This window comes from Clarias gariepinus, chromosome 26 (assembly GCF_024256425.1).
Source record: "Clarias gariepinus isolate MV-2021 ecotype Netherlands chromosome 26, CGAR_prim_01v2, whole genome shotgun sequence".
NCBI lineage: Eukaryota > Metazoa > Chordata > Actinopteri > Siluriformes > Clariidae > Clarias > Clarias gariepinus.
In genome coordinates, this window is record NC_071125.1 from 23,186,760 (window position 1) to 23,201,101 (window position 14,342).

At 40.5% G+C, this 14,342-nt stretch overlaps 1 protein-coding gene across 3 annotated transcripts in view; it reads left to right on the forward strand.

The window, feature by feature from the left end:
• The window catches only part of LOC128513951 (myosin heavy chain, striated muscle-like), a 142,196-nt gene that overhangs the window by 64,896 nt on the left and 62,958 nt on the right, over positions 1–14,342 (forward strand). For all 3 annotated transcript variants that reach the window (XM_053487528.1, XM_053487529.1, XM_053487530.1), the window contains 6 exons: positions 7,409–7,507; positions 8,440–8,607; positions 8,683–8,766; positions 9,147–9,314; positions 11,371–11,592; positions 13,671–13,901. In XM_053487528.1, the coding sequence (XP_053343503.1) occupies positions 7,409–7,507; positions 8,440–8,607; positions 8,683–8,766; positions 9,147–9,314; positions 11,371–11,592; positions 13,671–13,901 (972 nt within the window). The remainder of the gene's footprint in view (positions 1–7,408; positions 7,508–8,439; positions 8,608–8,682; positions 8,767–9,146; positions 9,315–11,370; positions 11,593–13,670; positions 13,902–14,342) is intronic.

Here is a 14,342-nt window from a genome sequence, read left to right on the forward strand (position 1 = left end):
AGCGCGGTGGTTAGTCTGAACCCCGGCCGCGTTCCAGCCCCGACATCTGCTTCTGCTTTAGAGAGAAAAACCTCGTCTCTGATCTCATATGTTGAACTACTGTAACTTTGCCACTGTCCATTTCCTGTCGGAGGGGTAAAGGACGGGGGCGGGGGGGAACGGGGGGAGCAGGGGGGGTGGGGGCGGTGAACAATAATAGGTTTTGTTTCAGTGAACTTCCTGCATTAGTGCAGCTGAACAAATAGCTTTAACACTTCAGTTTGAAAGAACTCCTCCGTCTGCGGTGTTTAGCGAGCGCTCAGATATTTATTGCTTTGGAGGCTCAGGATCGAGGCACTCCCCGTTCCCCCTCGTCACCGACTCGACCACGTCACTTCATTTATTCATTTAAAAGTTAAAACAAGAGTTTTTATTTTTAAACATTACTTTTTAGCTTAGCTAAAACTTTATCTCTTTGTTTTTGTCTTTTTTTAATGTAAAGTAAGAAGGAGTGTATTGAGTGTATATGAATCATCTAACTGTCACATGTTCTGACTACCTGGGATTCGAACCCACAATCTTCTGGTTACCACAAACACATTAGCTGCATTTATTCATTTGTTTGTTGCATTCACTTCTTTTTTCTTCCTTTTTTTTACTTCCTGAATTTTTGTCTTTTCTTTCTTTCTTTCTTTCTTTCTTTCTTTCTTTCTTTCTTTCTTCTTTCTTTCTTTCTTTCTTTCTTTCGACTTGCCAGCATTTTAGACCCTGGCCTTCCTTTCTTTTTTCTTCTTTTTTTCCTTCCTCTACTATTTACTGTCATTGTTTTCTCTCTCTTTTAAAAAAGTTTTTTTCTTAATTTTGTCCATCTTTATTTTTTCCTGTTCCTTCCTTTGACCTGCTTCAATTTTTCCTCCATTTCCTAGTCATCTTCTGCCATTTTCTTTCTTTCTTTCTTTCTTTCTTTCTTTCTTTCTTTCTTTCTTTCTTTCTTTACCTACTTCATATTTCTTTCTTTTTTTTACTTAAAAAATATATATATATTTCCTTACCTTCTTTGTAGCTTTATCTTTCTTTCTCCTTCCTGACCTGCTTTTATTTGTTTTCCATTTCATCACATCTGTTACTTCCTTCACTTCCTACATTTGACCTGATGAACTTTTGTCCTTGATTTAATAATTTTCATCTTTATTTTTTTTCTTCCTTTCCTCTTTTTTTTTGTATATGTATACTATGTAGTCTCCTTCCTCTTAATACGTTTTTATTTTGTTTATAACATAATCATCTTCCATCTTGCTTTCTTTAATTGCTGCCCTTCATTCATTCATTTATTTATTCTCCTTCATGTTACTGGGTTCTCAGAAGCTCTCAGAAAACGGTTCTTCTTGAAGTAATTAAGCAGATAATAACGAGCAGTGAGTTGGAGTTTGTACTGCACGCCGATCCTGTTAACACTTTCGGGAGGTTCATGTTCTTCATGGGTTCTTCAGGGGTTCTTCAGGGGTTCTTTAAACGATTCATTACGAAATATGGTTTCAATAGGAACACCTGGCTGATAGGAAACACTTTCCTTTTGTGTTTTATATAGAATCTACAGATATTTTTAAATGAAAAGCGTCTGTTCCTGGAGCGTATTAGACGAGAGCAGGCGACAATAAGACGGTTAGTTTCTGTTGAAGTTGTCTTTCTTGTTGTGGACAGAGAGAGGAGTTCCATCCGGTACAGTACAGCAGTACAGCAGCAGCAGCGGTGGCGGCCATGATGGATTCACTACCCACAATGCACCGCACCTGTCTTAGTAACTAGAGTGAGAAGATCAACTTGTTGTGTGTGTGAGAGATGACTTTGCACTTCTTATTTTACACACACACACACACACACCCTTCAGTACTAAATCTCTGCAGTCTAACTGTCGCTACACACTGATATCTCACAGCGAGCTCATGATAAAGGCGCTCTTTTTTTTTTTTTTTTTTTCGGGCATCAATATTGGATGTGTTTGACAGTCGCTCGATTTGTTTGTCGGCTGGTTTCATATCACACTCATTCCCTCTCTTCTCTCTGTTCTCTTTACGGAGCGACTGCACGTCAGTTGGGATTCTCTCTGTCAGCGTTTGAAGCGGGCGGAGACGCACCGGGGAGACGCGTACGCAGCCGATTGATTTTTAAAAATACCTCCTCCTCCTTGATTCCTGTCCGTAATGCTCCTCCAGTCTGCTTATTCCCCTCCGTCTGAAAGCGGGGGGGTGACGGAGCCAGTCGAGCCGCGACTCACTGCTTCCGCTCCTGACACTCCTTTTCCTTTAAGCGGGGGGTAAATAATCAACAAAATCTGGATCCTGTCACGGAATGACAACGGCTCCTGACGAGCGCGGTTCATAAACCTAACCCACGTTTACGTTTATTTGACGGAGAACCCCACTGCTCTGAAGCACGCTCGTACGATCATTCTGCGCTGCCGAGTTCTGGATGCTGATTGGTCAAGAAGGGGTTGATTAGTTTTCTAACACAGCGGCTCTAAGAGTAGTGTATTTGTTTATAATGAATAAGCCTGTATAGTATGTTAGGGTTTCTATAGCAACAGACACACAAATCGTCCATATTGGGAAGTTTACTGTAAAATAAATGTTTATTTATTAAATGTTTGACATTTATAGACAACGGAGTCTTCAGCATCAGTGCTTTTGCAACAATCAGACTTAAAGCTGTGACCTGAAGTATTGAGATAACTTCAGGACAGACGAGTTTACACTTCTTTGTGATTTCTCAGTAACTGCACTTAACAACTAGTGTTTTTTTGTTTGTTTGTGTTTTATTTTTATCAACTCTTATTTGAGGAAACGGCTGTTTATGTTTGCTGTAACCTAACTGTGGATGTAACATGTTTCGTTGATGTTACACAACCTTAAATCTGGCTATAAATTGATAAACAATTATAATGCTCATTAATAAATAGATGACTTGCCTTGTTATGAGAGAAATAAAACACATTAGGAGGTGCGTTTTAGGATGTGGTGAAGCTCGAACCCCTGACCTCACGATCAGCGACCCAGAGCCTCAACCACCCGCGCCACCGCTGCACTTAGCAGGGATGTGCTGTTACAGAAAAATAGTAGCAGTAACTTCATTATTTTACTACAAGGCGTGTTCAAGTCAAACCCGGATTTGTGATTATCAGAAATTTCTGGCATAAAAGCGATTGCCATTTACAGAAGACTTCAAGTACAATACAGTGCACATTGCAAACGTTTTTAAACAGTCCGTGAATGACAATCCCGGCTGAGGAACCCACTGCGGAACTTTCAGCGCCTGATCCTTAAAAAATCGACGGATTACTTGTTACAGAACTTGTTGAACTGTACACGCGATCATTCACCAGCACCACTTGCACGTTACAAGAACTCTGGAAGTTATCACCGCATCTCACCTGCACGTCCCCCTGACCTTTTCCACATGCTATTAAGGGAGTTCCTAGGAGGCCATGTGAATCAGACAGACAGTCCGGTCATGGCTCTGGCATACTGATAAAACTCGTATTAGTGTAGTCATGCGTTTATATATATATAGAGAGAGAAATAAACTGTTCTGTTAATCAGAAGTCCCGGTTTGACTTGAACGCACCTTATATATATGAACGTGAAAATCTCAGCTTCTACTACAGCAGTTTTCCAAATATTGCACATTTGCGTTAATTAAACAGTCCTATATCCTTATTTCTTAATTCTTATATTGTCCGATGTCCATGAAGTTACAAATTACATCCAGTCCTTACTTTTATTCCTTTTTAATATATTACAGAATCACAATATCAGCGTAACGCGATCTCATCTTTCTGTTTTCTTCAGTTTAAAATCCGAATTTGGCTTCATATGCTATTTATCCTTAGCACTTAACAAATTGCGCTGCTTTCCTCTGACATTTCATCTGAGCGTCGTTAAACACAAAGGTGGTATCGAGGTGTGTAACGGCGACCCGACACGCGCGCGCTAGGCTCTCTCCGCCGCTGCGCTCGCATTATTAACAAGCTTTAAAAGCTGCTTTGTTTTAGCGTCCCGCGAGCAGCTGCGCTCGCACCCCGGCGTGTTCGGGGCCCCCATGCAAGGATCCGATGCGGTTAATGTCAGCCGGTGTGCAGCGGCGCGCATCGGATGTCAGCTTTGTGAGATGATGCCGCGATGCGTCCTGTTAAATGTGCTCGGATAGAGTGTAATGCAGTATATTATGCATGCATGAAATGTACAAACACAATGGAATTATGCACTGCTGATATGATGCGCGTCTCTCCAGAGCTCTCTCGTACACGCAAATATTTCACCTGCCGTTATTTATTTATTTTATTTATTTTTTGCCACAGGCCACATTATGCGCGGCTCTAATGTGTCACGTGTTGACACGTGGCATACATCCCGCGCGTGTGTAGGTTAATCTGAGATATTTATTTGTTGACCCACTTTGTGACTGTACTTCACTACATCTTTTAAGCACTTTTGAAGTTTTCACTTTTTCTTTATCCTCGTGTTTATTTGTCCTCTATATATTATTTTTACTTTAAGTAAGTCTTAAGGTTCAAAATGGCTGTAAACAGTTTGATTGAAAATTCACAACGAATCTAATATTTACAGCCAAAACATGGTATCGGTGCTAAAACGTGTCTCACCTACAGTAGGTAAAAAAAATATTGTCACATAGGATCATACTGTATAACACCATTTTTCATGATACTTAATGTTTTTTGCATGCCTCGTTTTTTTGTAAATATGCTACACATTTACATTTTTATCAGATGAAACGAAACACATTTGCTTAATACAATTTTAGGCCCTTTAATGTTGTAGTAACTTTTTTGAATTCAAATCTTTCAATAATCTTAAATGTCATTCAGATGAAATTAGATTTCACATAAGAAAACATAAACCGGATAAAGTGTATTATTCTACAGAAAATGCAAAGACATTACAAAATGAACTTGACATGGTTACGGACACTACAGTTTTTTTGTGGATAAAATCCTTAATTTTGCACAGCAAGTTGAATCAATAAATTGTACAGGTCACACTCTTCTAGAGACTGACACCAATTTTAGTATCAATACTCATAAATAAATAAGAGTAATTTGCATTTTAAATTATTATTGTTTGAAGTGAGACAGTATAACGCTAAAGAATTGACATTTTTGGGGCCACATATAAAATCATCTCAACACATATAAAATCATCTCTCCAAAACGACTGAAATTAGCAACTTGAAATTTTTAGGGAAGCACTTTCATGTTGCATAAACTTCAAATGTAGCACACACACACACACACACACACACACACACTTTCTGTATTAAATGTATAAAATAAAAAAAATAATAAAATCAGCACCAGTACTGTGTTTTTCCCGTGAATGAATGTGAGAAGAAAAACTCGCAGGTGAGGGTATTTGTGAAACACTCTTACAGTAAAAAGGGGGATTTTTGAGGTTTGTGCAGTCGCGATATTTTAAATATTTTTTATTTACTGTATTTATTTTCTATTTTATTTTATTAGAAAATCATTAATGTGTAATTTGAAAAAAAAAATAAACTATTCATTTTGTATCCCATTTTTTAAATGTTTTTTTTTTTTTGTTAGGAATTTTAAGATTTAAAACATTTTAGATTTTAAATTTATATATATACATTTGGTTAAGGCAACACTATATGCTTTAAGGTTCAAGAAGTTTATCACACACACACACACACACACACACAAAAGCTCCTTGTTGAATGAAGCTCTTGACCTTGTGGATGCTGCAGTTGAAAATAAACGATCGTGAACTTTTTTGTTTATCATTAATACATTGTGAAATATGTTGTAGAGTTTTATAGCAAAAGAACATATGACAGTGTTGGTGAATATACTGGACAGGGTGGAACAAAAAGTCTGGATCCATCTGCGAAAAAATAAACTTATTTAAATGTTTATAAGTGAGCAAATGTTCATTTGTAGAACTTTAAACCACTTACTCCTTATTATATCTTCTACATTTCACAACTCTATTCTTTGTGAATTTTTTCTATTATTCACATACGTAATGTATATATATTTGTAGATTTGTATCTATTCATAAAATCTAGGCTTAGAGCACTTGTAGGCTGAACTGCATTTTGTTTCTGTCTGTCTACTTTGGTTGGGCCCTTGAGCGAGGCCCTTAACCCTTAACTGCTCAGATGTATAATGAGATAAAAAATGTAAGTCGCTCTGGATAAGGTCATCTGCCAAATGCCGTAAATGAAATGATAAATGATTTATTAACATTTCTGACCTGGTGATTCCATGAAGAGATGATTTCCTCCTTTAGTATACAGATTGTTCTTCTGATTCGGATTACTGACACTTCAGATCAGCCTGAAGTTCTTTTCCATCTTTGTTTTAAATCTTTTTATTAAAACCATTTATTCTTCTTCTTATTATTATTATTATTATAATTATTATTATGCTTTTCTGTAAATGTATAGATTAATATTGGCAGTGAATATTAATTACAGTCTCGACCTGAAAATTCTGCTGATCGTACAATACTCTAAAATTATGAGCGATTTTTAAAGGAAAATTTCTTCTAAGTTGCTTTGATGTATAAATAATTTAGTTAAAAAAAAAAAAAAAATTTCCGAATTGTGACGTCTACCCTGAACAACAGTGTGGAGTCGGCGTGAGGTGCAGGTCGCACGCCCTCGCTGCTTAGCCCCAGCGTTGAAGGCCTGGGCTCCAGACAGATGGCCAATACAAAAACATTTAGGGCCAGTTTACGATTGATCCTGACCGTGTTTGCATAGGCCACAAAAGCAATTATTCTCTGAATATAGCTCTGCGCGGGCGGCCAAAAGCAGACAGAAACGCCAGGAATTAGCGCAAATTGCAGACTTTGGCGCGTGGTATTGGATGACAGGTTAGCCTTTAATGAAGGAGAAAGCAGGGGTAATTAAATCTGGACGGGGCTTTTGTGTGGCCCCGAGCAGGCACAAGAGGAAAGAAAGTGGCAGAAACGGTCCGGCGTGACGCTGCTCTGTCATTCGAAACCGTTCTTCATGAGCGCGGGGTGAAGGGCGAGAAGCTATCTTAACTCCATCAATCCTGCGGACAGTTACAAACGACCTTTCACTTTCCATAAAGGCGCCACGTGCGCTGAGCGGGAGCGACGTTTTTCTGAGGTTTAGCTGATTTTTAGGGGCGGCATCTGTACACACGCTTCATTCTCCTTTCTCTGATTTAAATGAAATGTGCATGTAAAGAGGCTCAACACGTTAATAAACATTCCTAAACCTAAATTCCTAAAAATGTTTTTTTTTTTTTTTTTTCAGATAGAATGGATTATTTATTTTGTAAAAATTATATGTTTTGTTTTAAAAAGAGATTTTAGTTTTAAAACTTGTTTTCTAAACTTTCTCGGTTTTGTGCCTCCAGGTACACAAGACCACAAGACACAAGACAGAAAGCAGGATGTCTGCAGCTCAGAAGCGACTGCACGAGACCAAAAAGCAGCTTGCAGAGTTGAAAAACGAGGTGGTGATCCCTGTGCATCCATCTGTCCACTTACTACTCGTCCATCTAATTATCCACCCTCCCAACGATCTCACTGCTCATCTGTCCAAACACTACCCATCTCACTGTTCATCCATTCATCCATTAATTTTACTACTGATCCATCCATCCATTAATCTCACTATTTATCCATTTATCCATCCATCCATCCATCCATCCATCCATCTACCCAACCATCTCACTGTTCATCCATTCATCCATTATTTTACTACTGATCCATCCATCCATTCATCTCACTATTGATTCATTCATCCATCCATCCACCCAACCATTTTACTGTTCATCCATCTATCCAATCATCCATACATCTATTCAACTCACTACTCACCCATCCATCAATCCATCCCTCTAGCCACCCAACTATCTTACTATTCATCCATCCTTCTATCCACCCAACTCTCTTACTGTCAATTTATTCAATCATCCATCCATCTATCCATCCACGCAATCATCTCACTATCTGTTCATACATCCATAAATCAATCCACCCAACTATCTCACTACTCATTCATTTATCCATCTATCCATCAATCCATCCTCTAATTTGCACAACCATCTGCCCAACTGTCCATCCATCCATAGTGTGGACACTGCCCGTCCATCCATCCATCCACCCAACCAACCGTCTCACCATCCATCCATTTGCGCAACCATCTGCCCAAATGTCTATCCATTCACCCATCCATCCATCCATCCATCCATCCATCCATCCACCCAACTCACTACTCATTCACCCATCCACTCAGTCCCCTCGGTACTCATACTGTTTAAACTCATCTATAAAATCCTCAGTCAATCAACCCATCTATCCATCCATCCATCCATCCATCAATTATCGTAGTGTTCATTTTGTTGTACAGTTAGAATGAGGCTGTGCATGTTTGTGTATTAAGTGTGAACAAAAACAGAAGGAGGTTGAGAAGCTGACAGAAGAGTCTACAAGGTGTGAAGGGCTGGTGAAGGAGAATGCTGAGGAACTTCAAAAAATGACCTCCGAGAAGAGAAACCTGGAGCTGGAGCTCGCTGTGATCTCTGAGAAACACAAAACGGCTCAACAAGAGGTCTGTCTGCTCACACTACCGAACATTACTGCAGTCTTACACCAACTCATCATCATGACACCTTCCATTACTCAGGTGTCCAGCCGAGATCAGGTGATTCTGCAGCTGAGGGCGGAGCTTCGGGTCTTGGTGGAGAAGAACCAGGGAGTACAGGAGGAGGTGAGAGAGAGGGGGGGGGGGGGTGTTGTATGTGGAGTTTTATATATAGAGGTTTAAATCTTTTAAGCAGTTTTGTCATCATTATACTGATGTCAGCTGTTTATATAGAAAAACCCTGAGCTGGTTGCAGGAGGCGCTCGCAGGAAGAGGAGGAGGAAGGGGAGGAATGTGTGAAGCTCCCCTGACCCTCGTGCAGCTCATCGCCGCCCGCTTGTTTACTGATTTATGAAAAATGCATGAGTGTGTTTGGAAGCTGCAGAATAATTTTCAATATTTAGCCAGGCTATGAATACAGATGATGTTGAACTTTTGTGCATTGCGGTACCATGTGTATGTGTGTTGTGTGTGTGTGTGTGTGTGTGTGTGTGTGTTGTGTGTAGCTGGGGCTGCAGGAGGCTGAGGTCAGCAGGCTTAATGAGAAGGTGAGGAAGCAGCAGGCCCGCTTACAGGAGCTGAGCGAGATGTGTCGCCACGGAAACGCCCGGATGGACCACGAACAGCAAAAGACACAGCAGCTCCAGAGTCAGATACAACTCGCCCAGCAACAGGTCAACACACACCGCTGGTCACCGGGTACACACTCAGCGCACCAAGGGACGCGACTGAGCATTTGTGTAGCAATGAAAAAGAAAGTCTTTATTTTAAAATCGCATCTATTAATTAAATAAATATAAATCCACGACGCCAGGCGATCCTCCTGCTCTCTGTGTCTACAGAAACTGATTTGAAATCATCTGGAGCCGTTTTTATATCATAATTGAACAAACATCTTAATTAACTTAGTCATTAATTATTAGTACTTTATGCTAATACATGCAACAGGATTCTATAATAATATGAATTAAGAGCGTCACCAAATCTGACACAAGCTCCGCCCCTTGTCTATGTTGCATGCTCTTCATTTATATATTAATATAAAATTGGTTCATTTTTTATACCACACTATACTGTATCACAGCAATAAAAAGCATAAGACGAAATGCTAGTTAGAGTTAACTTTTAGATTCGTTTGATTTTTCTAGTTTTGAAGAATGATTTATTTATTTATTTACATTTTTGTAGTTGCTTTAGTTTGTAGTCATCATCATACATAGCTAGTTATAAATTGGTTTAGGGTTTATTTCCCTTTTTTTTTTTTTTAATCGGGAATGTTTTTTGGTTGGTAAGTTGGTTAATGTGAGAGTTATTTTGTTAGTATAAATTGGTATTTTATTTAGTAAAATTTTGTTTGGTCACTTGTTAGATACATGGTTATTTATAGTGGGTTACTTTTAGTTATTTATAATAAAAGTAATCCGTTAAAAAACTATACGTTTAGTTTTAGTTAGAGAGCTGGTTAGTTTATCAGCACTTTGGGCTTGTTAGTTTTTATAAGTTATCAGTTTTTAGTTGGTTTAATTGGTACTTTTTTTTGTTTTTATTATATTTATTTTATGATTCATAATTTTTGTAAGTAATCCAGTTAGTGTTTGACTCACAACATCAGACCAGTACGTAGGTGGAGTCGAACCTGATTCAGCTCATCCAGCCTGGGTAGAGGTGACCCACAAATCCAGCGGGTGGAGACACCAACACACCAGGTGTCTTTTAGGCTGGATAAGAGTGTATTCCATGTTGTGTGTGTAGACCTTCTTTCCAACTAAGCAGAAGCCACACCTGATATGTTAAAAACCAGGAATATCTAATAATGAGCCCACCTGGTCGGAATGAAAGCCTGCACCACAACGTCCTTTTCGTGACCCGGTTTGACACCCCTGTTGTCAAGCATATCATGTGTGTTAGAGTCAGGGTTTTCCGAAGGCATTGGATCAGGTCCAGATCCAGGCCCTGGACTGGACTCATTAAGGTTCAGTTGCATGCATTTAGGTAAAGACTATACTATCTAATATCCACCGATCAGCCATAGTATTATGATCATTAGGTCCCCATTTTTCCACCATAGCAGCGATGCACTGTGTTCTAATACCGTCCTATTGGACCCCACATTAACCTTTTCAACAGTTTGAGCTACAGACGCGCTTTGATTGTGTACTACTACACGGGCCAGGCTTCACCCCCCCCCCCCACGCATCACTGAGCCCTTGGCCATCCATGACTCTTTCGCAGGTTCACCGGTTTTGCTTACTTGAAGCACTTTTGTTATGTCCTGACCACTGCAGACCAGGGACATCCCACAAGAGCTGCAGTCTTGGAGTTGCTCTGAACCATCACTTCACAAATTGTGACTAAACAACTCTAAAACCGCAGCTCTTGTGGGATGCTCCCAGGCTGCAGCGGTCAGGGCATGACATAAAAGTCATGGAAGAAGGAAAACTGGTGCACCAGGGATTGAAGCTACAAGAGCTACGGTAGCCCAAATTGCTGAAAAGGTTAATGCTGGTTCCATAGAAAAGTGTCAGAGCACACAGCACGCCACTGCTTTGGCAGCAAAAGGGTCGGCCTGCTCAATACTATGTGGGTGGGCCTAATGTTAGAGCTGATGGATGTATTGAAACACTAAGTGTGACTTTTGCAGGGCAGTAGTGGCGCAAGCGGCTGAGACCTTGTTTGTAATCGCCGTGGTTATAAGTCTGGTAGAAACTAATTTCTCCGTGTCGCATTAAGCTGAAGCATCAGACCGAGCGTGCAGAGCGTCTCCAGGGCGACCTGACCACCGCACGGCTGGACCACGCCTCCGACGCAGACCGCTGGACTCAGAGGAACCTTCTCCTGCACAAGGAGGTCCAGCAGCTCCAGGAGCAGAACGTCGAGCACACACAGCTTGTCAGCCAACTCCGAGAGAAGCTCAGAGAGGCCGAGCTCACTCAGAACCTCGCTCAGGAGAAGGTACAGTAAACCTATAGATAGACAGACATGTGTACATCAGGAAGTAAAGATTATAGCCCGGAGTGCTCGCTCTGGTTCCTCTTCAGCTACTTATTTTTAAACACTTTTCAGCTTCGGTATAACTCTGCGTGGAATATTTCCCTGCAGGATGAAGACAGCTGGAACCTTTTAACCTACTTTATTTTTTGGGGGGGAAAAAATATCGCTGCTGTTTTTTTTGTTTTTTTTTGACTGGAATTAGGGCAGTTTGGTGCACATTTTGGTTTTAATAGCGACTACTGGAAAATCAGACGCGCCTCGTTCAGTTTCCGGCGCTGGCTCTCAGACAGTCATTAAGCTCACAGCACCATGTGATGAGCACAAAAAGGGAAAAAAAAAAAAGCAGATAAATTTGACACAGCAGCCCCAAGGTCAGCTCGGCGCCCCTCTCCGTTAATCAGCCAATGGAAATTACCATTTTAATCACAGGTTCTTTATTACAGTCACAAGAGGAGCATATCAAAGCCATTATGTACTTTCTGAGTCATTTATCAAAGGAATGAGAAAGGGGGGTTCCAAAAAGCGCCAAAACATTTCAGCGGCGATGTTGTAACATCATCAGGCTGTGAGGTCACGAAAACAGCGTCGACGTCTGGAATGCCAAATATTCCAAATAAAATGAGAAGCAAAAATAAGAATGGTGCGGGTTCGATCAGCGTGGTTACGTTTGACTCGGATAGGCTTTAATTGTGTCTGTTTTGTGTCTGTGTCGTCTCCGCGGCATTCATCTGCTCTGAAAGCACGGTCGCAATGTGTATCGTTTACACCAAAATACCTTTTATTCTCCGCATTCCTTCCAAGGTTTGAAAAAAAAAAAAATAGGTCAAATAACACAGCCAGGACCAGTAATATGTCACAAATGTCTAGGATTCTTGCACAAGTCTGGAAAAAGTTTGGTGCTTCATTTACAGTAATCTGGGAAATGTTTTGGAAATATGATTAATGTCTTGTTAGAAAAAGAATGGAGGAAAAAAAGGCCAGCGCATAATTTTCAAGACACTAAGGTTCTAACTCCTTAAAAGAGCAAACACTCACCAGCCACTTTATTAGTTCACCTGCTCATCCTGGTTTGGACCTAATTTTGCCTTTAGAACTTAACCTAATTCTCTTAGGTTCAATAAGGTGCCTCCTCCCAACTTCTTTAGAGATTTTGCTCCGTATTAACATAAAAGCGTCAAACAGTCGCTGGAAATTTCTTGGCTGCACATCCATGATGCAAATCTCCCGAATAGAGGTGCTCTATTGGGCTGTGACCTCACTGTCATGTTCAAGACATCAATCTGAGATGATTTTACTGACTGTAGCTTCGTGACATGACATGGTCGTAAAGGGATCTACATGATCTGGAACACTACTCAGGTAAGCTGTGGCATTTACCCCCGGGGGTCAGGAGTAGCTCAGTGGTTGAGGCATTGGACTACGGTTTGAAAAGTCCCATGTTCAAATCTCATGACCACCAAGTTGTCCCTGTTGGTCCCTTAACCCTTAACTGCTCAGATGTACATAGGATGATAAGGGCGTCTGACAAATGCCTAAATCAATGTAAACCATGCTCGATTGGTACCAAGAGGACCAAAGTGTGCCAAGAAAATCTCACCCCCACAATATTACACCACCACCAGCCTTGAACCGTTGATACAAGGCAAGATGGATCCATGCTTTTATGTTGTTTAATACCAAATTCTGACCTGATCATCAGAATGTGGCAGCAGAAATCGAGACTCATTGACGTTTTCCCAGTCTACTGTTGTCCAATCTTGGTGAGTCCATGTGACCCATAGCCTCAGTTTTCTGTTTCTAGTTGAGAGGAGCAGAACCCAGTGTGGTCTTCTGCTGCTATAGCACATCTGCTTTAAGGTTCGACGTCCAGAGACGCTCTTCAACATTCCTCAAGTTAATGTTGCCTTTCTATCAGTCTTCCTATAAATTTGCAAAAAATAAACTAGACAGAGGTAAATCACAAATCTAGAATATTGACTGTAGACAGAAACTAAATAAATAAAAGTAATTAAAAAGACTTGATTTTGCGTGACCTTCAGGTCACAGAGTGCGAGGAGTTCCTGAAGAAGCGGGACGCTGAGATCAGAGTCCTGAATCAGCAGCTAAAGGAGATCCAGGACGAAGTGCGGAAGAGCAGGAAGTCGTCTCAGAGCCACCGTTCTGCACTGGAGATCTTCAAACAGAAATACACGACGGCCATGGAGAAGGTCCATCAGCTGCAGGTCCGAGTCCAGAGAGCGGAGGAAGAGGCGTCGCTTTCTCAAAAACAGGTACGGTGTTTATAATGCCAAACAATAGAAAAGGAAAACTAAACTGGTGTTTGTGCTGCAGCGGCATAACATGAAATAAAAATCGAAAGCATCCACACAAAAAAATCCTTCTTAATGTATTTGAGTTTCTGACTAGAGACCTACTTCAAGGCATTAACAGAGACAAGAGGAACGTAGGATTAGTGCAGAGGTTATAAGCACCTCACATGATTATCCCGTGTCAATCGGTTGAGCCTGTGACTGGACATCTAAAAGGAAACGTACTGCAGTTGGACTACAGATTAAAGATTAAAGCATCTGTAGAGAAAACGAAGAAACAGTGTTTAACAAGGATAATATGCAACAATAGAGATGAATGCAATATAAAAAATCAGACATCGTACAAAATAGAACTTAAAATACATTGTGGGTTATTTATAACAAAGCGCTCGAGTCCAAATC